The following is a 26,886-nucleotide window of genomic DNA, read 5'->3' on the forward strand; positions in this document are numbered from 1 at the left end:
CCTGCGGCCACTGTTAATCTTTTAGTCTGTGTTATCCCCCAAGCTAGCAGTGTTCCAACCCACCTAATACTGCCTCAATAGTATCAGCAAATATTCTTGCACCCTTTCTATTTAAGTGTACCCATCCTTGTAGAAGTAGTCTCTCCTGTCAACAAGCACAGACCAGGCTGAAGAAAATTCTACCCCTTGAGCCTTGCACAATCTCGCCAGGGCCAAATTTATTGACAAGGCTCTCATCACATTCTCCCTATTGTGTCTGGGCAGAATTGCAGACACTTTCACATTCAACCCCAACGTGATGTTTTTCAACATTGACCTGTACTTGTTGAGTAAATCTGCAGACCTCTTACTCTTAATGTCATTAGTTCCAATGTGTGCAACAATATCACCTTTTGTGCCCTTAAAAGATGATATCTGCTCTACAACATCATCAAATTTTGCCCTTGGCAGACTTACTCTGGTCCTGTTCTACCTATCCTTCATGCATAGTATATTCTCCATCTCCCTGTCAATAGTCACCAACAAGTGTTTGCCTTTTTATTTACCTAATTGTTATGTTATATTGTACTTTACGTGTAGTTTTATAGTTATAGTTATACTGGCTATTTTTATTTTTAATTTAGATAAAGAGTTTTTGTAGATTACTACTTAATATACGTAAAACCATTATTTCATTTGAATTTTGCGGCCATTGTTTTTGTATAGAGTGGTAGGGAATTAAAATTTTTAATTGTGGTATCTAGGTAACTCTAACGTATAATTATGTAGCGTAATATGCATCACTGCATTTAGGAATCTATTAGATAGCGTAGTATTGACAATTAATTAATTAAATTTATTGATCTTATTAATTTAAAATATCATGCCCCAGACTATAGCAGCAAAGCAATGGGCACAAAGTGGTAGCAGTGCTGTGACTCAGAGAGAACTGGGGGGGGGCGATTCTCCAACGCATCACAGCCTAAAAAAATGCGCAACTTGTGAAATGTTTGCCGAACTCTCTGGAACAGAACATGATCTAGCCAAGGAGGATGTCTTTGTGTGTGCCAGGTGCAGAGAGTGTCAAGAAATTAGGCTATTGTTATTGTTATTATTTGGTTTTTAGGAGCATTAGCAACTAAGGCCATATTGCTCCGGGGATATGCGGTGGTCATTTCCTGACCTTTCCGCATCCTCCGTGTTTAGTGGGCACGGGCTCGAACCCCGATCTAATCAAGAAGCGTGTGCTATGCACTGCTGCTCCTGCCCACCTGGCTACGGAGGAGCAAGAAATTAGGCATCAACTCAGTGTTCTACTGGGCATCTATGAGAGCTTGAGGTGTAGGGTAGATTCCCTCGAACAAATTAATATGAGGGGCCCGTCAAGCTCTCAGCTGCCCAACTCAACACCAGAGCTCACTCCTGGGCATCAGGCAACACAGCGGCAATTTCCAAGGCAGAATGCGCTGGTCTCAAAGGAACATGTTATTGTTGGTGACTCTATTGTCAGGGAGACGGGGAATATATTGTGTAAAAAGGATAGATGGAACAGGACCAGGGTATGTCTGCCAGGGGGAAAAAGTTGATGACATTGTAAAGCATATATCATCTTTTAAGGACACAAAAGGTGGTATTGTTGTACACGTTGGCACCAATGACATTAAGAGTAGGAGATCTGCAGATTTACTTAACAAGTACAGGTCAATGTTGCAAAAAACTTGCGAGTTAGGGTTATATTTGAAAGTGTCTGCAATTCTGCCCAGACACGATAGGAGGAAGTACATGATGAAAGCATCATCAATCAATTCGGCCCTGGAAGGAATGTGCAAGGCTCAAGGGGTAGAATTTTTTTCAGTGTGGTCTGTGCTTGTTAACAGGAGAGACTGCTTCTACAGGGATGGGATACACTTAAATAGAAAGGGTGCAAGAATATTTGCTGATGCTATCGAGGCAGTGTTAGGTGAGTCGGAAAACTGCTAGCTTGGGGGGGGGGATTCACAGACTAAAACGTTAAAGTAGCCGCAGGCAGAGGTGAAGATGATTCTTTCACAACTTCTATTAGAATGCGTAGCAACCTGGAGCGAGGGGTGCTTGGTGTTTCAGGGACTGGTGGTAGTCATCGTGAAACAGGTGGGTATATGGGATGTGTCAGGGTGAATAGGAATAGGTGCATGTATACCAATACTAGAAGTATAGTAAATAAATTTGATGAATTTGAAGTGTTGGTCAAAACATCGAAGGCGGATACTGTTGGGATAGCAGAGACGTGGTGTCACACAGGTATAAGGAATGCAGAACTGGAATTTGGGGGTTACAATGTGTACAGAAAGGATAGACAGGACAGAAAGGGAGGAGGTGTTATGCTATTAATTAAGAAAAACATAAAATAAAAAGAAGTGCACCCAGTTGATATAGATGAACAGTGCACTGTTGAGTCAGTTTGGTGTGACATAAGAACTGCGAAAGCAAAAATAAGAGTAGGAGTGTGTTATAGGCCTAATGACTCGAATGAGTACAATGAACAATTATACAGAGAAATAGAGTGGGCCAGTAAATCAGAATGTCTTATAATAAGGGATTTTAACTTACCAGATATTGACTGAAACTTGTGGGTTGGTCATTCACACACTAGTAAGACTTTTGTGGATTTATTGGATGAATGTTTTCTGAAGCAGAATGTTCGAGAAGCAACCAGAGAGGGTAATACTCTTGATCTGGTTATCAGCAGTGATCATTCGTGTATTAAGAATTTGCAGATAAAGGAACCACTAGGTAGAAGTGATCACAGTGTACTGATGTGGGATTTACTTAAAGATATAATTACCATCAGGGGTAAAGGAAAGGGTTTTTGCTTCCGTAAAGGTGAGTACAGTGGTCTCAGACAGTTTTTTAAATTCTGTACAGTGGGATCAACTGACGATGTTACCAACAGTAAATTATAAGTGGGAAGCATTCAAGGAATTAATCGTGGAAGCTACTAAAAGTTTCATACCTATTAAGAAATATTGTTCAAGGTTTAGGTCTAAATGGTTATCAAATGAACTAATAAGACTAGTGACAGAGAAGAAAAATGCATGGGATGCATAGGGCGCCTCCGTAGCCAGGTGGGAAGGAGCAACAGTGCGTAGCACACGCTTCTTGATTAGACCGGGGTTCGAGCCTGTCACCACCAAATACGGAGGATGCGGAAAGGTCAGGGAATGACCACCGCACATCCCGGAGCAATATGGCCTTAGTTGCTAATGCTCCTAAAAACCAAACAACAACAACAACAACAACATGGGATGCATATAAATTATCAAGCGACTCAGAAGCCTATGGCAGATATAAGCTAGTCTGTAATCAGGTCACAAAGGAGGTCAGGCAGGCAAAGGCAGATTATGAGAAATCTTTGGCTAAGAAAACCAGCAAGGATTTCTTTACTTATATAAATGCTAAAAGGAAGGGGATGAATCTGTTTGGCCCACTTGATATCGATGGTTCAACTGTTCATGATCCTGCTCAGATAGCAAACAAACTGAATGAGTATTTTGCATCTACATTCACACATGAGGAGTTATTAAGGTTTGAAAATGGCAGAAGGTTATCAAACTGTAGCAGGGTGCTTAATGATTTTGTAATAACTGAGAGCAAAGTGGAGGAGAAATTGTTGAAGTTAAACATAAGAAAGGAACCTGGGGTGGATGGGATCTATCCAGTTATATTAAAGGAGGCGGAAAAGCAACTAAGCAAACCCTTAGCCATAATTATGAGAGCATCCTTGGACTCAGAGGAGGTCCCACAGACTGAAGATGTACAAATGTATCCCCAATTCACAAAGGGGGATCGAAGGGTGACACGAGTAATTACAGACCAGTTAGTTTAACTTCTGTTCTGAGTAAAATAATGGAGTCACTGATTAAAGATGCATTGCAGGATCATCTAGACAAGACTGCAGCAATAATTCAGACACAGCATGGGTTTGTTAAGGGAAAGTCTTGTCTGATAAATTTGATTGGATATTATGATATGATTACAAAGGAACTGGATGCAAAAAATAATTTTGATATCATATACAGTCAGTCCTCGTATAACACGTGTTTACATTACACAAATTCGATCATACACGATTTATAAATACGGGAACGATATCGTACATAACACAAGCCGAATTCGCTTATGCACTATTTGCCTTTGTGCTTACAAGAAATGGCAGTCGGACCGGAATCACCCCCAACTGAACGCAACATGATAGGAATGAAGAGAAGATTCTGAAAATGTATTTATGTTTTTTATATCAGTGAAGGGGAAACGCATTTCACCATAATAATGTAAAATTCCAGCTATCGGTATTATCACAAATGCAATTAGATCGAGTTTACTACCAGTTTATAACAGATTCTACTAGCAGGAACGCAACTGGAATTGTTTTTATTGTTTTATGGTTGTAACCCCCAGAAATGTGCTTTATTAAAATGTGAGCTAGTGAGGTAGAGTTGTCTCTGCCTGTACAGTGTTGTTTATTCAGTTGCTACACACACACACAGCTTTGTTTATGTGTATCAAGCGTGGCTCCTCATTTTGTAATGTGCTTTATTCCCTAAAAATGAGTAAAATACTTAAAAGGTGTGAAAAGGAAGTGTCCTGGTGAAGACACTACAGATACAGAGGGAAAAAGAAAAGCAATATTGATAAACAGGCGGACTGGGTGAAAATTTCTTACCCAGGAAAATTTGTAGTGGCCTCATACTAGTGTTTATGGCCAAAATCACACCGGCCTCCGACCCACCATGGTTTCCCTGGTAAGGCTTATGGCCAGTCTGCCTCTGTCGATAGAGGAAAAATATGAAATTGTGAAACGCTTTGAGCGAAATGAAAGACCATGTGATATTGCATGTGCTACAGGCCTAAATGAGGCAACACCGAGAATTACAAAAAATGCAGAGAAAATAAAAAGTTTTATAGCAGGAATAACTCAAAGTGTAATTAAAATCCATTAGATTTTAATTACACTTTGATGGAACGGCTGTCATCTGTTTGGATAGAAAATCAAACAAAAAACAAGTTTGCTTATGATAGAAGCAAAAGCATTAGCGATATTTTATTATGATATAGTCGTAATAAAATACGTATTTTATTATGATTATTTATTGTGTTTGGTAATGTTTTAGTTACAAATGTGTGTTCATCTTGGGTGGTCGGCACCTAATCCTATTTTTCCCATAGGGCCTGTTGTTTAACTTGCACGATTTTGCATTGCATGAGGGTTTCTAGGAACACAACTATCGTGCTATATGAGGACTGACTGTATTTGGATTTCAGGAAAGCTTTTGACACTGTTGCGCATGGAAGACTATTGTACAAATTGGAGCAGAATGGTATTAAGGGTAAGTGGCTACAATGGATAAAAGGATGGTTGAGTGGGAGAAGACAGAGGGTGGTAATCAATGGGTGCTGCTCTTCGTGGACTAATGTTATTAGTGGAGTCACACAGGGTTCGGTGTTGGATCCACTGTTGTTTTGTGTATTTATCAATGATATTGATGAAGGTATATCAGGCTCAGTGTCAAAGTTTGCAGATGATACAAAGGTTGGCAGGGTTTTTAATGACAGTAATGGCAGTGTGCTATTGCAACAGGATCTAGAAAATTTGGGCAGATGGGCTAAGAAGTGGCAACTGAAGTTTAACCTTGACAAATGCAAAGTACCGCATATGGGTAGAAGTAATGCCAGAGAAACGTACCAACTGTGTGGTACTACACTTAAGGTGGTAGAAAATGAAAAAGACCTGGGAGTAATTGTGCAGTCAGATATGAAGTTTTCTGAGCAATGCAGACAGGCTGCTAGGGCAGGTCATGGGATTTTGCCAATGATATATAGGAATTTTGATAGCAGGGAAAAGGAGGTGATTGTCCCTCTGTATAAGGCAATGGTCAGGCCATGCTTTGAGTACTGTGTACAGGTCTGGAAGCCTCATTTTAGGAAGGATGTAGATTTGCTTGAGCGTGTACAGAGAAGGGCAACAAGATTGGTGAGGGGAATGAAGGGATTCTCTTACCAAGAGAGGCTTAAGTTCTGCAAATTGCAGTGGCTGGAGACTAGGATGTAGAATAGATGTTCGGAAATTTGCCTTTAGCCAGCGGGTGGTTAATTGCCGCAACAAACTTCCATCTGTCGTTGTGGAAGTTGATAGGTTAAATAAATTTAAGGAGGAACTGGACAGGCATTTGGAGGGAATGGTGTGATTTTTTTTTGGCTGGTGCTGCATAAGCTCATACACTTGCTTTCTTGCATCACATGCCACTACTACTATTACTACTACTACAATAACTAGTTCCTTTGGGACCAGCGTATTCTGCCTTGGAGATTGCCTGTGTTGCCTGATGCACAGGAGCCCACTCTGCTGTTGAGCCGGGCAGCTGACAAGTTGATGGGTCCCTCATATTAATTTCTTCGCATTTACCCTACACCTCAAATTCTCATAGATGCCCATCAGAACGCTGAGTTGGTGCTAATTTCTTGACACTCTAGGCATCTAGCACAAACAAAGACATTTTCCTTGGCTATATCATGTCCCATTTTAGAAAGTTCAGGAAGCATTTCACATTTCGCACATTTTTTGAGACTGTGATGCGTTGGAAAATTGCTCCCTTCGTTTCTCCCGAGTCACAGCACTCTCGCTAGTCTGTGATCTTTGTTTTGCAGTTTTAGTGTGGGTCATGATTTCCGTTTAAATACAGTTTAATTAACAATGGAATTTAATAAGATTAATAAATATTTTTGATTAATTGATAATACTATACTAAGCTAACAGATTCTTAATACAGTGCTTTGTATTACGTTATCTAGTTTTACGTTATACCTTACGCTATCAGTTCGAGATATATACGTTACGCTATTTCTTATCAATTACAATATGGCAGCTAGTTCAACAATATTAGCACCAACATCAGGTGTCGTAACTTCCAAAAATCACTTGTTAAATTGAAAATAAGAAGCTAACAAACCTATTTTAATATCTTTGTAAAACACAATGTAGTATGTTAATTAATGAAGAATACAGTAAAATTATCAAAATACTTATCCCTTTACTGCAGCCATAATGCACCTACTATCTTCATGTTGGTTCATCCGTCCGTCCATCCACATGGAATAACTCAGCTCCTAGTAGATGGATTTTCATGAAATTTTATATTTGGGCCCTTTAAAAAGATTTGTTGAACCATGAAGACAAATCAATCTGTCTGTCTGCAGTAATAACTAGACTCCCAGTAGACAGATTTTCATAAATTTTTATATTTCACTCTATTAGAACAGTTTGTTGAGCCTTCCCAAATTTCATTAAAATTGAATCAAAAACCTAACAATTATTCTTCTTTTTGTTTTTTTTTTCATACATATGCATAAGGCTATCCATATATTGTATATTGTAGCTGAAGTATTGGATATTGTTTGTTTCTGTGTGCTGGTTGAAGCAATGAACAGGCAATATGGCAGATGCACAGCAATTGAATGTTTAGGTTTTTTGTTATAAATTATGAATTATTACTACAGTAGAACGTTGGTTATACGGAAATCAGTTATCCGGAATAATTTGAAAGGTTGATCTTTCTTCTTTTTTTTTTTTTAACAGAAATACAGTAAGTGCCAGTTATAGTCATCACGTTTGCAAATTAAATTTTGATTATAATAAGTGAAAGATCAAGTTTACTACCCATTTATAACAGACTACAAACAAAAAGTCCAATAAACCGAAAACTGCAAATTGTTTTTGTTTTATGGCTGTGACCACTAGAATTCCATTTGACCTTCAGAAATGTGCTTTAGAAAAATAATGCTGGGTTTTCCCAGAAACCATGAGTGAATTTCAGATTAGTTTAACCCCAGATTCGATAAGAATAATATCAGCCCGAAACTGCACAATTTATTATTTTTCTCAATTTTTTTACAGTAAAATGTGAACAAAAAGAAAATGCATAGTTTTAACATTGCAACAAAAAAAACCAGAAATTATTAATAGAATTAAAAAAGGTGAAAATTTAGGAAATCTCTCCAAGGAGGTTTTTTTTTTTTTTTTATGAAACACCCAAACACAAAAGGTATCAAAAACTATAGTACTTAGTACCGTGCATGGGTTGAAGGAGAAGTATGGGGGGAGGGGGATGCCGGAAACTTTGCTCTAGAGACTAAACATGGGTTTCACCACTTCAAGCCTCCACTAAGCAAAGTGGTGGTATTTCACCGGTTGATGAAAGTCATCTACCACCTTTTAAATTTAATGTGGGGACTTCAACAATTTATGACACCAAGAAAAATTCCAATGCTATAACAGAATTTATGTTGATTATAGATACTGAAGGAGGATGTAAGCATTAAGAAGAGAAAAGAAAAAAAAAGAAGAGGGGGAACAAGAAATTGAAATTCATGCTTCTAGAAAGTGGTCAAGGTTAAATTACTATGGTTAAGAAAGAAGCAACCTCCCTTCTTTCTTAACCATAGTAATTTAAAAAAGAGCTGAGAAACGGGAAAAGGAGGTTCTTTCGGGTAAGGATTTGGTAGTGTCTGGAGGTAAGGTAGCAGCGACGTGTATGTAGGTCGGATGGGAGAGGTTCCGAAAAGGGTTCAATCTATAGTTTAACAGAGGATCGGAATGTGCAGAACAGAAAGGTTGGAAATGGATTTCAACAAGCAGTGATCCATTAGATGCTCCAAGTTACAACGGAGGATAGAAGTCTACTCGCACATGTGCCAAGTTTGAGATCCAAAGAAAGGCAGAGGAAGCTGAAAACAAGGAAGGACCTGGAAATAAAGCCAAGAAATGGAGGACTCATCTTTATTGAATAAGCTGGCCCAACCTGGTGAAAACCTGTAAGTAGGATTTTGTTGAGTTCAGTCCCCTGGAATTTTGGCCCAGGGGAGCAAAATTAATTAATAACTTTAGAACTCCAATTCAAAAGAGGCACTCTGTATTCTTATATAGGAATGCTTAAGTTAAGTTAAGATTGAAGATTATTTTCACTGTAATGCTGTACGAGACAATACTATGAGTTGTGAGGAATACTGAGAAGGAAAATCGTTGTAATAACAATATGTTAGTGATATGGGAGCTATGAATTATAATAGAGAAATTTAACTTAACACAAGTGCCTATGAAACTATTTTATGTTTTGTGTGGTTCATTAAATCTTATTGAAAATGTATGTGCCTAATATCATGTTGTATCACTCTAATCCAGTTAAGATTTAGATACCTGACCCTGTAAGCAGTCAATGGCCCAAGCTAACATAAAGTTAACCTAAATAACAGTAGTTGATCAAAATGTATATAATTAAATGAATATATATATAAAATATGAAAAAAAAAACAAAAAGGCAACACCTACAAGGATCTAGCAGGAAAAAGACTATATCAGATGCGAAGTTTAGATGAACCAGTGTCTTGCCCAATGTTGTGTGAAAAAGCATTGAATTTTAATCAAAAATTAAGAGGTAACGAAGATTTTAAGGCAAGCACAGGTTGGCTGAAAAATTTTAAATTGAGACACACAATAACGTGAACTAGACATTCAAGGCAAGAAACTTTCTGTAGACGAGTTGGCAGTGGTGTCCTTTAAAAGTAAGTTCGCTTTGGTTAAGCAAATTACGAGAAAGAAAATGTCTATAATGTTGATGAGCCAGGCTTATTATGAAAAGCATTACCGAGAAAAACCCTGGCCACTAAAAGAGAAATGCCTGCACCAAGTTTTAAGATGAGAAAATAGCAAGCTACAATTGCTATGTGTGCAAATATCACTGGGATGCACAGATTGTCCATGCTCGTTGTCGGTAAGTCGAAAAAACTGAGAGCATTTAAAAATCTTTCTAATTTTCCTGTTTTGTATAAAAATCATAAAAATGCCTGGATGGATGTTTCTGTTTTCTGAGATTAGTTTATAATTTTTTATTTAATTTAATCTTAAGGTATTAAATAATTAATTTAATTATTTAATTTAATCTTAAGTTAAGATTAAATAAATTTAATCTTATTTAATTAAATAATGAGATTCAATTTATTTAATCTTCCTGGAAAATTTTCTGGTTTGATTATCCGGAAAATTTGGCTATCTGTAAGAGGTATGACATCAATTATTCTGAATAACTGATGCTCTACTGTATTTGCTAATGCACTTGAAATGTAACTCACCATATATACAGGTGACCCCCGCTTAATGCTGATAATTCGTTCCGGAAAAACAGTGCTAAGTGAATCCGCGCTAAGCGAGCGCCGCATTCCCATAAGGTAACATATGTATTTGTGAGTTGCGGTCGGTGCCATAGGATATTTCCTAATCAATAATAAACGGTAGTGAAAAGATGAACAAATGTCGGTCAAAATATTTAATATTCAAATATTTGTACATATAAAATATTCTGCATTACATATGTATATAATTATGTGGTAACTACTTACGTATCAAAAGTAAACTTAAAATTCCAATTAAAATAATGAATTAAATTGATTTAATTTAATTGTTGAATTTAATCATGAAAAATGTGTGGATTTTGGATTGAACTTTGGCCCTCTTCCAAATAAACTAAAGGGGTATTAATTTTAAATCCCCCGTAGCGTTACCACCCAACAATCAAGTCAACCGATCCTTCGATGCTTTGAAACCTGGCATGTTTTTTCTTCTTTCAATATGAAACTTCTTTTAGGCATTTGTTTCCACAAAAGTCCTGCTTAATCTATGTTAAAAACTTGTTGAGAAGTATAATACATAATGCCCGTCTTCAATAATTTTAACAAGTTCTTTTTTGAAAGTTTCGGCTCCTTGATCTGCACTAGCAGCTTCTCCCTGGATTTTAAATCTATTCAACCAGCCCTTACCAGTTTTAAATGGTTCCACATTTTTTTTTTTTTTTTTTTTTTTAGGCGAGTTTTCTTCAGATCATCATATTGGCTAATCTCTTTCTCTCTCTCTCTCTTTTTTTTTTTTTTTTTTTTTAATATTTAACTTAACTGAATTCTGCATTGGAATATTATCTTCTATAAAATTAGTCTTTCCATTTCAAACTTAATAGCCGGCCTAGTCCTAGTTGCTTGCAGTGGAACAGCTATCTTTCCCGCTGCTAAAATTAATTCTTTATTTTTTTTATAATTGTTCTTACAGTTAAAGTTGCAAGTCCTAAATTATGGCACACATCCGCTTGTCGTTGACCGGAATCGATTCACTTCAAAACGTCTAATTTAATTTTCAAATTCAGTCTTTTTCTTACATTTATTGTCTTCGTACTGCACCCAGACGTTGTTGCTTTTTCATTCCTATTGGTCATTATTAGCACTTTGAAAATGTAACTGCGTTGGTTGCATCAATTATGATACAACGTTCAAGTAAACTGTCCGTTACGCACGATGTCTAATACAATACTGAGTCATGACTAGACTTTGGATAAATGCATATAACGCAAATATTACAAGCAATACACTTGATCATTTTTTAAAATGTTGATCTCGGAACTACGTAACAAGTCACTGTACTGCAATTAAATTAGTGTGCAAGAAAATTTCACCGAGCGTGGGAAAATTTCGCGAATTAGCATGGGAAACGTTTTAATGCTGTTTTGCTATTCATTTTCAAGCTATCGACTCCATCAAATGAAACGATTTTGTTAAATATGCCAAAAATGCAATCTGTAAAAGAGCGTTATAGTGATCTGTGACAGCGTTATAGTCAAATACGGGTTATAATATAAGAACAGCGTTATAGCGAATCTGCGTAAAGCGAACCGCGTTATAACGGGGGCCTGCTGTATTAACTAACTAGTTTCCATATGTTGGATAGCTGATATTGTGTAGATATAACACAGTCAACAGTCACTGTTCAAACTGAACCTTGACTCATGAGAGAGCAAACCTTGGCTCTACTGTTTGATGTCCACTGGAAGTGTACTCTGTGGTACTGGGTCAGGATAATTCAAATTGCCAATTTCCTAAAATAGCAACTACTTTGTTTAAGCCTATGAGACACAGTATGATCTGCACCCAACAAGAGCTCCAATGCAAGTTGATATTCAGATATTTTTCTGTTGCATTTTACTGTTAAGGCCAGACAGTAGTCATCTTTCAATGTTCTTAGCTATGGATAGCCTTCACCTTTCCTGCAGTTACTTGTCTTTGTTTCCTGAAATTATGTCTATAGTCACGGGATGACACTTTATGAACATAATGAAAAACTTGACTACTTCCACATGTGGTTTATACAGCAACACCCTCCAAAGGACTATCATCACAAATAATCAATCATCCATTGTTTATCTCCTTGCCATATCCGATATATTTTCAGAATATATGAACATACCACCACTTTGCTTATTGGAGGCTTGAAGTGGTGAAACCCATGTTTAGTCTCTAGAGCAAAGTTCCCCCCCCCCCCACTTCTCCTTCAACCTGTGCACGGTACTAAGTACTATAGGTTTTGATACCTTTCGTGTTTGGGGTTTTCATAAAAAAAAAAAAAAAAACATATTTCCAGGAGGAATGCGGAATTTGCATGTTGCTGGCCTTTCACACAAAGTTTATGCACATTTCCTGAATGAATTTTCACATGCTCTTTAGCATTTACTGAAAGAGCATGTGAAAATTTATATATGGAATATATTTCTTCAGTTTTACATATACATTTTGTTTCAGTGGAAAACATATAAATTCTTTAATTTTGCATGTGCATATTTATATATCCCTGGGGATTCCAGCACCCTATTCGGCTAAGGTAAAGAAAGCCTGCGCGAGAAGCATGCAAAAGTTCGATGAAATTTACCGGTAAAAGTACTTTGCTTTAACGAGCATTTGTATTGTTGCTCACTCGGTAAACAGACGGTGGGTGTTATCAGTCTGGAGTAAAAGTTGAATCCCACGGGAGCTTGAAACCCTCCCGAAGTGGAGGGGGTAACCTAACCTTTTTTCTTTAGAATCACTAATTGAATCACGAACAGAGTCATATTGGAAGTTCTGGCGTCACAAAAAATGTTCATAACGTAGTTTCACTGGTAAATTTTTTCGAAGTTTGCTGTGCTTCTCGTGTGGGCTTTCATTGCCTTTTTTTTTTTTTCTTAATAAACAATTTATCCACTAGTCCACCAGTGAGTCTAAAGAAAAAAGGTCAGGTTATCCCCCCCCCCTTCCACTTCAGGAGGGTTTCAATCTCCCATGGGATTCAATTTCTACTTCAATAACCCACCGTCTGTTTACTGAGCGAGCAACAATACAAATGCCATTACGGCAAAGTACTTTTACTGGTAAATTTCATTGAACTTTTGCATGCTTCTCATGCAGGCTTTCTTTACCTTCGCCTCCTATTCTTATCCTTCACAATTCTATGCTTAGCTCTTTAACTATCATATTTAGGTAAATTTCTCTTATTCTTCTACAGATATCACGTAATTCAGTACTTCATGGGTCCAAAAAACCCTAACCTCTTGTCTCCTCCAATAAATTACCTGTTAAAAGGTTTTTATTTTTTTACTTTATATTGTTTAATTTGTTTGGTCATTGTTAATTCTAGATTGAAAAAGAGTGAAGGCAGCACTTGAAAGCAGTGGCAGTGTAGCAAATGAAAAAGTCCCAGGCAAGAGTGATTAAGTGATTCCCCTCTCCCTTTTGAAGAGCAAAAATTATATTTAAGAAATTTTAAGCAATTTAAAAATATCTTTATCCACTTTTCCTGGGAATGAATTCAGGGCAGATCATTTCTTAGCTTGAACTCATTGTTGCTATCGGCATGCACTTTGATGTTTAGAAACCAGTTGAGGCATATATATATATAATTTTCTGAATTTAAAGCTCAATCCACTGATACTGTTTGGCATCTAAAAATTATGCTGCTTGTTTAGGGATTTATTAGGCACAACGAACTATGGCCATAGTGCACCATAAAAGTCATGCAATGGCAAAATTGCATAATACTCATCAATCTTTCCAGTAAATTTGCTAGTGTTTTTTTTTTTTTTTTTTTTAATGTGTAACTTTAACCAATAAAAGCAGTTCTTAGATAGCTGGCTGATTGAAATAATCAATTATGTCAGCAAGTCAGTTCTGTTTGACACCATTTTTTAAAAATTTATTATAATGGAAGTTAATAATATGCTTCATTTGTCATCCTATAGGCATTCTTCCTCACTTTTTAGTTTTTTTTTAGGAAAACCCCAAACACGATAGGTATTAGAACTTATAGTACTTAGTACAGCGCTTGGGTTGGAGGTTGAGAAGACAAAAGAAGATATTTGTTGACATCAGATTTAAACTTCTCTAAACTGTAATTTTCAAAAAATAAGTATGAAGGAAGGTTGTTCCAGAAAACGGCAGTCGAATGAATAAACGAGGAAGATGAAAACTTGGCTCTGTGAATTTCAAGTTGAACAGTAAATGGATGTTGGCTGGTGGCAGCACGCGTTCAGACTGTTTTGAAAGAGAGAGCAGGAATTATAGAAGCCAATTCAGAAGAACAGTGGACATGGAAGTATCTGTAGAAAAGGCATGCAGCAGAAACAGTATGTCTATGGGACAGCAAATGGAGAGACTCTGTAAGAGATGAGTCATTAATTAACCTAACCGCCCTCTTCTGAATGGAATCTAGAAGCCTGACAGAGGTTTTGGGGGCACCGCCACAGATGTAAAAACAATATTTCATGATATGGCAAATTTGCGATTTGTACAGAGTGAACAGCTGTTTGGAAGAAAAGTAATGCTGAGAGTGAAAGAGAAAACCAACTTTTTTAGATGCAGAGGAAGCAATATTTATAATGTGCTTGTGCCAAGAGAGATTAGAAGTCAGGGTAATCCCCAAAAGAGATATATCATCTAGCCTTGAAATCGGAGTGTCACCAAAGATAATTATAGGAGCAGAAGAATCCTTTTTGAGAGATATAAGACAAGACTGAGTTTTAGAAGGATTGAAATCAGCTAAGGTGTCTTTGCACTACTGAAGAATTAATTCGAGATCAGCATTTAAGGAATTGGTAGCAGATATTACAGAAGTTGAAACTGATTGAGCAGGGCGAGGTTTCTCAAAATGTAAAGTGAAATGCAATGTGCTATCATCGGCAAACCTATGGATAGCATTTCCAGTCAACGGGAGAAGGTCATTCATATACAAGAGGAAAAGAGTGGGGGAAAAAACTGAACCTTTGGGGACATCAGCATTAGTGGAAAAGTTAGAAGACAGAAAGCCATCTACCATCACCTTCAGTGAGTGATCAGAGAGAAAATTGGATAACCAATTACAACAACCAGTTGGCAAACTGTAAGATGGAAGCTTGTTTAGAAGACCTTTATGCCAAACATGATCGAAAGAATTTGAGATGTCAAGAGCAACTGCTTGTGTTTCACCGAACTTTTCCAATTAATTTGTACATAAATTGGTAACATAAGCCAGAATATCACCAGTGGATCGACACTGATGGAATAGATACTGACAACCGTTCATCAGACGGAAGGTTTCTAGGTAGTAGTAGTAGTAGTAGTAGTGGCATGTGATGCAAGAAAGCAAGTGTATGAGCTTATGTAGCATCAGCCAAAAAAAAAAAAAAAAAAAAATCACACCATTCACTCCAAATGCCTGTCCAGTTCCTCCTTAAATTTATTCAACCTATCAACTTCCACAACGACAGATGGAAGTTTGTTCCAGCAGTTAACCACACGCTGGCTAAACGCAAATTTCCGCACATCTATTCTACATCTGTCCTTTCTTAATTTGAATTTATGCCCCCTTAGGTTCGTAATCTGAACAAGTGGAAGGATCTCATCAGAATTCAGCGTGCTGAACCCATTCAAGGCCTTATACACCTCAATCAGATCACCGCGCAGGTGCCTAGTCTCCAGCAACTGCAATCTGCAGAACTTAAGCCTCTCTTGATAAGAGGATCCCTTCATTCCCCTCACCAATCTTGTTGCCCTTCTCTGTACATGCTCAAGTAAATCTACATCCTTCCTAAAATGAGGCCTCCAGACCTGTACGCAGTACTCAAGGTGTGGCCTGACCATTGCCTTATATAGAGGGATAATTACCTCCTTTTCCCTGCTAGCAAAATTCCTATATATCATTGACAAAACCCCATGACCTGCCCTGGCAGCCTGTCTGCATTGCTCAGAAAACTTCATATCTGCCTGCACAATTACTCCCAGGTCTTTTTCATTTTCTACCACCTTAAGTGTAGTACCACACAGTTGGTACGTTTCTCTGGGGTTACTTCTACCCATATGCAGTACTTTGCATTTGTCAAGGTTAAACTTCAGTTGCCACTTCTTAGCCCATCTGCTCAAATTATCCAGATCCTGTTTAAGAGTTGGCAGTTAATTGATTTCTCCATTACTTTAGAAAGAGTAGAAGTAATTGCAATGGGATGATAATTGTATGGGAGGGATTTGTCACCCTTTTTAGGAACTGGCTGGATATAAACGAATTTCCAAGCAGAAGGAAAAACACCTTTGGAATAAGAAAGTGAAAAAAGGCGGCAAAGAACAGGAGTAAGTTCAGGAGCACAAGTTTTGAGAACAAGTGGAGAAATACCATAACCTGGAGCTTTCTTAGCGTCAAGATTTGTCAAAATCCTTTTGACATCCTTTTGAAGGAAGACCACAGCAGGCATTGAATGGAGCATGTTGGGAATGGTGGGAAGTGTTTTACCAAGATCATTAATACATGAGTTGGAAGAAAAATGGGATGCTAGTAGGTCAGCTTTATCCTTGGCCAAAGTGACAACAGAACCATCTGGTTCTGACAGAGGAGGGAGCAGAGATGGGCAAAAGTCGGCCAATAGCTTTGGCAAGAGACTAGAATGCTCAGCTACCATTAGGGCAAGAAGCAAGGTTTCTACTCTTAGTCTGTTCAAAATCTAGTTTGGACTGATTAATAACTGCTTTACAATTGTTGCAAGCTTTGGTGTAGGCAGAAAATGAAACTGAAGAATTGGAAACAAGCCAATTACAATATGCAACATTCTTCTCCTGAATGGCCTTAGCACATTTATTGGAAAACCAAAGTTTAGATAAATGACAAGATTTTAAAGTGGAATGTGGAACAAAGAATTCCATTCTTACAAGAATAATTTCACTGACGTGATCTGAGCAAACAATGACATCAGAAGTTTTGAAATAGTAGTCCGACCAAGGAAAAGAAATCTGACAGGTCATCCCATTTTGCATTCTTGTAATGCCAAACAACACAAGGTTTGGAATAGCCATGAGATAAAGGCTCCATTGGAGAAGAGACAATCACCAAGTTGTGATCTGAGGTACCTAAAGGACCACTCACATCGACCATGTACTTAGAAGGGTTGTTTGTGAGAAAAAGAACAAGTGTGTTGGCTGTATGGTTAGGATTGTCCAGTATTCTTGTAGATAAATGAACAATTTGTGCAAGGTCATTAGTAATTGCAAAAGTCTCAGCATCTCGACCAGCTGGGTCAGTGTGACTAGAAAACAGAAGCTAGCTGGAGTTGTGAACATTAAAATCACCAAGGAAAATTACCTAACTGTTAGGAAAGTTAGACTGGAGAAAGTCAAGTTGCAAAGAGAGGAAGTCAAAGAGCTCCAAGTGATCAGTAGAGTTGGGAGAATGGTAGAGATAACAGATGAATTTGACAGAATGAGGTAGAGAGATTTTAAGCCAGAGAAGATTGAAAAGAGGAGATTTTCAAATTACCAAGTTGTCTCGGACAGGAAATATGAGAGAGACTTAAATGAGAAAGTGTAGGCTATTCCATATTATAATATACTGCTGTGAATCACTCAGTAGCATAACCAATTCACCTGGATAAAAACTGATAGAACAGTTTTCAAATTCACATCCATGAGCTCTTGATATTTGCAAGAACATTCTCATTTTGGTTTTCTCAATCATGTTGAATGAACATATCTTCCTTTTAGTGATGAAATTTCTTTTAATTCATTTACAAATGAACATTATGTAGTTTTCCTGAGCTTATGTTTAATTGAACAGTCAGAATATTCATAACTGATATTTTTCAGTATCTCAAAAATATCAGAAGTATCAGCTTAATTCTTGATATTTCTTCTCCAATTCACCTATCCTTTTCTTGGATGCATCTGATTCAAATTCCCTTCTTTTACCCCAATTGCTTTTAAAACCAGGTACTCCCCTTAAACTAATTTAATTTTGCACATTTTTCTACAGTCCTTAAACAGAGATGCCAGTTGACTAAATATGTTGCCCTCATGACTGACACAGTGGTTATGATTCCCATTCTTCCATACCATATGACAAAACATTGATGGAAGTAACTTTTATAGGGTTTTCTAGCACTATGGTCGAATTCATCAGTCTTGGGCAAGAGTTGCATGGTTTTTGTCTTCTGGAACTCATTTATTCTAGCAAATAAGACACACTAACCAGATAACAGAGAACACATGCAAATACAACACAATATACTGCTGCCTTGGCACTTAACACACACATGCATGGGCACGCATCCACCTGCTATACGCCTGTCATTTGCAAAGCATGTTATGACGACTGGTCACAGATCTAAAAGAAATGCCAACAATGAACTGTACCAGATAAAACAAGATCCAAAGCTGTGGCTTTCAAGCTTCTAATAAAACAGATGACAGGAAGTGGTATTGGCAAGATTGATTATCCCTTATATTCAACCATCCAGTCAAAAACTTTTCAGTCAGCCTGCAGGATGAACATCTCACATGATTTATCTCATATCACAGAAAATGATGCAAATATAGAAGAACTTTTAAGCTATTTAAAACGTTTTGGCCTATACATGAGCATATAATTTAACATCCACAAACAATGTGCTGAATGTAAATAAACTATGAACAGGTGCAATTTGGCCTCAGTGGCCCTTGTGTCATTAAACCCAATACCAACAACACTTGCTAATGTTTTACTGTAAAGAAAGATCAAGTGCAATCAAGTTACAGTACTCCTTTACAAAGCTTATAGAAATCAAAACCCAAACATACAAACAAAGGCAACCACATGACAACACTTGTATTACACATGTGAAGCTTTAATTATGTAGCTGAGCCAGTCCTTGTTGTTCATTTAGATTACTGTATGCAATATTTATGAAATCTTAATTGAAGCAGCTGTGACAGTGCATTTCAATAGGTCTACAACTGGTGGCCAGGGGTTATGACTGAAAAATAGCAAGTAAATTTACATTGATACAAAAAAATAAATTAATAAAAAATTAAAACAAAACAAGCAACATTATACATTCAATCTGGCAACTTAGCAAAGAGGATTGATTTATATTCAAATGAAATTTGCAATTAAAAACTCAATTAAATATTTAAGAAAATTGTAAATTAGTTTTTCTGTAAATAAAGACTCATTTAAAAGATGTGTTCACTGTAAGAAATTAATGTTTCTCATTTATGTTTAAGTGGATGGTAATCTCGTATAGTAATATTGTAGGATTTTGTACTGGGTTCTCTTCAGTCTGCTGATTCCTCAATTATCTAGGCTACATAAGTTTCTAGAAATGTATATAATCAAATGACTTGAAAATTTCAGCTGTGAGGTATGGTGGATGCCCATACCTTTTGCCACCAGTGCTCAAAAGCATCATTAGCATTAGCATAGGCATTTGATGCAAGAAAGCAAGCTTATGCAGCATCAGCCAAAAAAATAAAAAATAAATAAAAAATAACATCACCCCTCTGTTCGTTCGAAATACCTGTCCAGCTGAGCCTTAAACTTATTTAGGCTATCAACTTCCACGACAAGGGATGGAAGTCTATTCCACCAACCAACCACCCGCTGGCTAAAGGCAAATTTCCTCACGTCTATCCTATATCTGTCTTTTCTCAATTTGAATTTATGCCCTCTCAGGTGATTATTCTGAGCAAGAGGAAGAATCCCATCAGCATTGAGCATGCTCAAACCATTCAAGGTTTTATACACCTCTATCAGATCACCTCGCCGGTGCCTAGTCTCCAGACACTGTAATTTGCAAAACTTAAGCCTTTCTTCGTAAGAGTGCCCCTTTGTTCCATTCACTATTGTATCCTAATGTACCTGTATGTTTCAGTGTTTCTGTATATATCTAACAGTTGTACATATGTTGTTCTCATTAAATTATATATTCTGAAATTAAAGCTTTTTTGCAAGTGCCTCATAGTAGTTTGTAATATTATTATTATTAATAATAATACTGATTACTGTGGTAACTAATCAACTGAAAAAAGACATAAAAAGTTACATACTAGAACTTTTTGCAGTTTTTCTACCAAATATGTAATCCGTAATTGTTCCTTTTCATGATTAATTTGGCTTGAATAATCTGAAAAATAATGGAAGGAAGCAAACTGGGCAGGTAATCAAGTACTTTTAAATTATCATTTCATGTTTTAAATTATCTAATATTTGTTTGTTTTGTTAAATTAAATGCAGAAATTCTTTACTTTAAAGTCAAAAAGTAATTCCTACTGGATCGCATAATATATTTATTTGGTAGTTGTAATCTCTCTCTCTCTCTCTCTCTCTCTCTCTCTCTGGGTAATTCGGAATTTTTTTTTTTTTTTATTGACTGGTGCAGCATAAGCCTCAGGCTTACATGCTACATATGGCTAATAATAATAACACATCAAGCACACACATAATTATGTACCATTAAAGAATAGGCATTATTTTAATAATTTAACAGTATAAACCAGAGCGTTTTGGTGCTCAATACATTCTACATTGATTTCAATATTTGTAGAAGAATAAGAGATATTTACCTCGACATGATACATAGAACACTTCCGTATGCTACTCTCCAGAAATTAAAATGAATATAACATTAATGCAAAATGATCGCAGTACAAAATAAATTGAAAACAATTAAAAACCAATTTTAAAAAATCAGCTGAACACAATTAAAAAATTAATTTAAAAATTTTAAAAGGTTTAATGTAAATTTTGAAAAATGATTTGCTTCCTGAAACTGACAGAGCTTTTCAACTGTATGTCTTGATCACAGGAATGGAAATTATGGAGTATGTGTGAGCATGAATCTTAAATAGAGATTATTCGTCTTCATGCATGTGTGTAAAAGATCATGAATCGTAGATTAGATATGGATGGCGAATGTTAATAGAATTCTCATGTAATTTAATTTTGATTGTTTCTGTGATTAATAGTCTCGTATAATTACATTGGACACTAAGTATTTCGGCTTCATAGAATAAAAATGTATGTTTTTAATTAATGGCATGAAAGGCTAATTCTGATACTGCTGAACGAGAAGCGCGAACTGAGGATGCATGCTGTTTAACTCTAAAATTCAGTGGAAATCGCATCGATCCTTGGTAAGAATATCGCAATCACTGCAAGAAATGTTGTATACCACGTCATTTATTTGTTTGCAAAAGAGGAAGAACTGAGTGATTTTTCAGTATAGTGTGTAATTTCTGTATTGGTCTGGACAAAATCTTAAATTTGGTATTTTTAAAGAACCTATTTAGATTTTTGAGCCACTGTTCAACATATGGGACAGAAATAAAGTATTTTTTGATGTTACTATTGTTGGTTGGTGTAGTTTTTTGTATCATATCCTTAGCGTGTACCCTAATTTCGTTTATTGTAGCAAGGGTGGTAACCCCTATTTAAGAATCTGCTGGTTAATATCTGTATTTCTGAGTCTAAAGCAGATTGAATACTGATACGCATTGAGAAACTGATTAAAGATAATCGATCTTTTATAGGTAAATGGGTGATAGTTGTTATAATGCAGTCTTTCCTGTTAACAGGAGAGATTGCTTCTACAGGGATGGGATACACTTAAATAGAAAGGGTGCAAGAACATTTGCTAATGCTATCGTGGCAGTGTTAGGTGGGTCGGAAAACTGCTAGCTTGGGGGATACAAGGACTAATAGATTAACAATAGCCACTGGCAGAGGTGAAAGTGATTCTTGCACTGCTTCTATTGGAATGAGTAGAAGCCTGGAAAACAAGATGCAGGGTATTTCAGAGACTGCTGGGAGTCATTGCGGTACAAGTAAACACATAGATTATGTTACGCTATACATGCACCTATTACGAATAGGAACAGGTGCATGTATACTTGCAAGTACACCAATGCTAGGAGTTTGGTAAATAAATTTGATGAATTTGAGGTATTACTCAAAACATCAAAGGCAGATATTGTTCGGATATCAGAGATGTGGTGTCACACAGATATAAGGAATGCAGAACTGGAATTTGGGGAGTAGAATGTGTAGGAAGGATAGACAGGATAGGAAGGGAGGAGGGGTTATGCTATTAGTTAAGAAACACAAAATCCAAGGAAGTGAAGCCAGTCGACATCGCTGGACAGTGCAGTGTCGAGTCAGTCTGGTGTGACATAAGCATTGGTAGATCAAAATTGAGAGGAGGAGTGTGTTAGAGGTCTAATGACTCTGATGACTATAATAAACAACTGTACAGGGAAATAGAGTGGGCCAGTAAATCAGAGAGTCTTATAATGGGAGATTTTAATTTCCCAGATATTGACTGGAATTTGTGGGTTTGTCACTCACAGACTACCAAGGCTTTTGTGGATTTATTGGATGACTGTTTTCTACATCAGCATGTTTGGGAGGCTGTTGTTGTTGTTGTTATTTTAGGCGCAAGGGCTGCTTAGACCATATTGCGCCTGTTTGGGAGGCAACTAGAGGGAGTAATACTGTTGATCTGATTATTAGTAGTGATTCTTCATGCATTAAGAATCTGTAGATAAAGGAACCACTAGATGGCAGTGATCATAGTGTGCTGAAGTGGGATTTACTCAAAGAGGTAACTACCATCAGGGGTAAAAGGAAGGGTTTTTTGCTTTTGTAAAGGTAACTATGGTGGTCTGAGGCAGTATTTAAATTCTATATGTTGGGACCAACTGACGATGTTAACAACAGCAAAGTCAAAATGGGAAGCATTCAAAGAATTTATCTTGGAAGCTACTAGGCTTTACATACCAACTAAGAAATATTGTTCAAGGTTTAGGCCTAAATGGATATCAGATGAACTAATGAGACATATGGCAGAGAAGGAAAATGCATGGGATACATATAAATTAATGGGTGACATGGAAGCCTATGATAGATATAATCTGGTCTGTAACCAAATCACAAAGGAGATTGGCAGGCAAAGGCAGATTATGAGAAATCTTTGGCAAAGGATGCAAAGAAAAACAACAAAGAGTTCTTTACTTATGTAAACTCTAGAAGGAAAGCAATGAATCAAATTGGCCCACTGGATATTGATGGTTCAACTGTTGATGATCCTGCTCAGGTGGCTAACAAACTAGATGAGTATTTTGCACCTACATTCACCCAAGAGGAGTTATTCAGGAAGGGGAATGGCAGAGGTGAGTTAAACTCTGGCAGTGAGCTAGATGATTTTCAGAAGAAAGTGGAGGAGAAATTGTTGAAGATAAACATAAAAATGGCACCTGGGGTGATGGGATCTATCCAGTTATATTAAAGGAGGCAGCAAAGGAAGTAAGCAAACCCTTAGCCATAATAATGAGAGCTTCTTTGGACTCAGGGGAGGAACCCATGGCCTGGAGATGTGCAAATGTGACCTCAATTCACAAAGGAAGATTCAAGGGCGAAATAAGTAATTATAGACCTGTTAGTTTAACTTGTGTTCCAGGGAAATTAATGGAGGCACTGGTTAAAGAAGCACTGCAGGATCATCTAGACAAGACTTCAGTTATAGCTCGGACACAGCACGATTTTGTTAAGGGAAAGTCTTGCCTGACCAATTTGATTGGATACTATTATGTGATCATAGGATGCAGGAACTGGATGTAGGGAATAACTTTGATATCACATATTTGGATCTCAGAAAGGCTTTTGATACTGTTGCACATCGAAGACTGCTGAACAAATTGGAGCAGTGTGGCACTGGAGGCAAAAAACTTCTATCGATAAAGGGATGGTTGAGTGGGAGAAGACAGAGAGTGGTAATCAATGGACACTGCTCATTATAGACTAATGTTATTAGCAGAGTTTCTCAGGGTTCAGTGTTGGGTCCATTGTTGTTTACTTTATTTATAAATGATATTGATGATGGTCATCATCATCATTAGCCATTTTTAATCCACTGCAAGATGAAGGCCTCTCCAGCAACTTTCCAGTTCCTTCTGTTTTGAGCACTGGCCATCCATTTACTACCCACAAACTCATGAATTTCATCTATCCATCTCCGCCTTTGTTTTCCAGGTTTCCTTCTAGCTGCTCTTGGATACCATTGTGTTATTTTCTTAGTCCATCTGTCATCATGTCTTTGAGCTATGTGTCCTGCCCAAGACCATTTTAGTTCTTTAGTTTTGATAAGAATGTCCTTTACTTGAGTTTGCTGCCTAATCCATGTGTTTCTCTGCTTATCTAACAGTATGATTCCCAATATAATTCGTTCCATTCTTCGCTGTGTAGTTCTCAGCTTCTCTTCCATTCTTTTGGTGATGGTATATCAAGCTTAATGTCCAAGTTTGCAGATGATACAAAGGTTGGCAGGGTTGTTAAGGACACCAATGACAGTACGCTGCTGAAACAGCATCTAGAAAAGTTGAGCAGATGGGCTGAGGTGGCAAATGTAAAGTACTACATACGGGAAGCAGTAACCCCAGAGTGACGTATCAACTCTGTGGTACTACACTGACAGTGGTAGAGAATGAAAAGGACCTGGGGGTAATTCTGCAGGCAGATATGAAGTTTTCTGAGTACTGCAAATAATCTGCAAGAGTAGCTCATAGTGTCTTGTCAATGATATACAGGAATTTTTCTAGCAGGGATAAGGAGGTGATTATCCCCTTGTATAAGGCAATGGTTAGGCCACACCTTGAGTGCTGTATGCAGGTCTGGACGCCTCATTTTAAGAAGGATGTAGAGCTGTTGGAACCAGTACAAAGAAGGGCAACAAGATTAGTGAATGGAATAAAGGGTTGCTCTTACGAAGAAACGCTTAAGTTTTGCAAATTAAGAGTGTCTGGAGACTAGGCACCTGCGAGGTGATCTGATTGAGGTGTATAAGGCCTTAAATGGTTTCAGCATGCTCAATGCTGATGGGATTCTTCCTCTTGCTCACAATAATCACCTGAGACGGCATAAATTCAAATTGAGGAAAGACAGATGTGCAGAAGTTTGCCTTTAGCCAGTGGGTAGTTGGCTGGTGGAACAGACTTCCATCCTTTGTTGTGGAAGTTGATAGCCTAAATAAATTTAAGGCTGAGCTGTACAGGTATTTGGAACGAATGGAGGGGTGAAATAGGAGCAGTCCCCCCCCCAGGTTGATGCTGCATAAGCTTGCTTTCTTGCATCATGTGCCTCTACTAATGCTAATGTAGAAACATACCGGTGTTTGTTCGTTTACAATAGATGTTAAATTGGAATTTATTTGCGTCCTGAGTAAGCGTGAAATTTAGAAAATTTAATGATGTAGTATCCGTATTTTCCCTTTCCAGTGTAAAATTGAGTCTAGGATGAATATTATTAAACGAATGTAAAATATCTTGAACAATGCTACTATCAGTAACAATAAGAACATCGTCTAAATACCTCCAATTCAGCATTGAATGTATATACTCATTCGTTGAGAGAAAGACCTCCGATATCAGGTCGCTTAGCCTCAATTCCATTGGCAAACCAAAAATTTGTATACTCTTTCTTGAAAGGGGATATAGTTGGCCTCAACTAAGAGTTGAAGCCAACTCTTCGTTCTATTGTTTTTCAAAATTTACATCAAACTTTTCAAAAAATTTTTATTGATTTTTTTAAAATTGTTTTTTAATTGTTTTCAATTTATTTTTTACTGTAATCATTTTGCGTTAATGTTATATTTGTTTTAATTTCTGGAGAGTAGCCTACGGAAGTGTTCTACATATCATATTGAGGTAAATTTCTTTTATTCTACTAGAAATTATTTTAATAATATATATCATTAAAATAATATACATTCCATTAATATATGCCCTCAATCAGAATCATTCATAGAATCATTTTGGGTTAATGTTATATTTGTTTAATTTCTGGAGAGTAGCCTATGGAAGTGTTCTACATATCATATTGAGGTAAATTTCTCTTATTCTACTAGAAATTATTTTAATAATGTATATCATTAAAATAAATATATTCCATCATAATATATGCATAATTTTATATGCCCTCCAAAAGAGGCAACAGACTATGATGATGTAAAATTTTAAAAAAAAAATTTTATTTTTAAAATTAATGTTTTAATTGCTTTAAATTGATTTTATTACTGAAATCATTCTGCGTTAAATTTATATTCGTTTTAATTTCTGGACAGTGTCACAAAGAAGTGTTCTACATATCACACTGAGGCAAATTTCTCTTATTCTTCTACAAATTGCTCAAAACATCTAAGGCAGATATTGTTGGGATATCAGAGACGTGGTGTCACACAGATATAAGGGATGCAGAACTGGAAATTGGGGAGTACAACATCTACAGAAAGGATAGACAGGATAGGAAGGGGGGAGGGGTTATGCTATTAGTTAAGAAACACATAAAAACCAAGGAAGTGAAGCCAGTCGACATCGCTGGACAGTGCAGTGTTCAGTCAGTTTGGTGTGACATAAGCATTGGGAGATCAAAATTGAGAGTAGGAGTGTGCTATAGGCCTAATGACTCTGATGAGTATAATAAGAAACTGTACAGGGAAATAGAGTGGGCCAGTAAATCAGAGAGTCTTATAATGGGAGATTTTAATTTCCCAGATATTGACTGGAATTTGGGGGCTGGTCACTCACACACTAGCAGGGCTTTTGTGGATTTATTGGATGATTGTTTTCTACATCAGCATGTTCGGGAGGCAACTAGAGGGAGTAATACTCTTGATTTGATTATCAGCAGTGATTCTTCATGCATTAAGAATCTGCAGATAAAGGAACCACTAGGTGGCAGTGATCACAGTGTGCTGAAGTGGGATT

At 37.0% G+C, this 26,886-nt stretch overlaps 1 protein-coding gene across 1 annotated transcript in view; it reads right to left on the reverse strand.

Annotated features, from left to right (window-relative positions):
• The window catches only part of LOC150085300 (uncharacterized), a 134,006-nt gene that overhangs the window by 9,015 nt on the left and 98,105 nt on the right, over positions 1–26,886 (reverse strand). The window contains exon 7 of the mRNA XM_090374520.1: positions 20,179–20,255. Coding sequence (XP_090230646.1) covers positions 20,179–20,255 — 77 coding nt within the window. The remainder of the gene's footprint in view (positions 1–20,178; positions 20,256–26,886) is intronic.

Source organism: Mastigoproctus giganteus, chromosome 5 (assembly GCF_048544385.1).
Source record: "Mastigoproctus giganteus isolate SK-2022 chromosome 5, ASM4854438v1, whole genome shotgun sequence".
Taxonomy (NCBI): Eukaryota; Metazoa; Arthropoda; class Arachnida; order Uropygi; family Thelyphonidae; genus Mastigoproctus; species Mastigoproctus giganteus.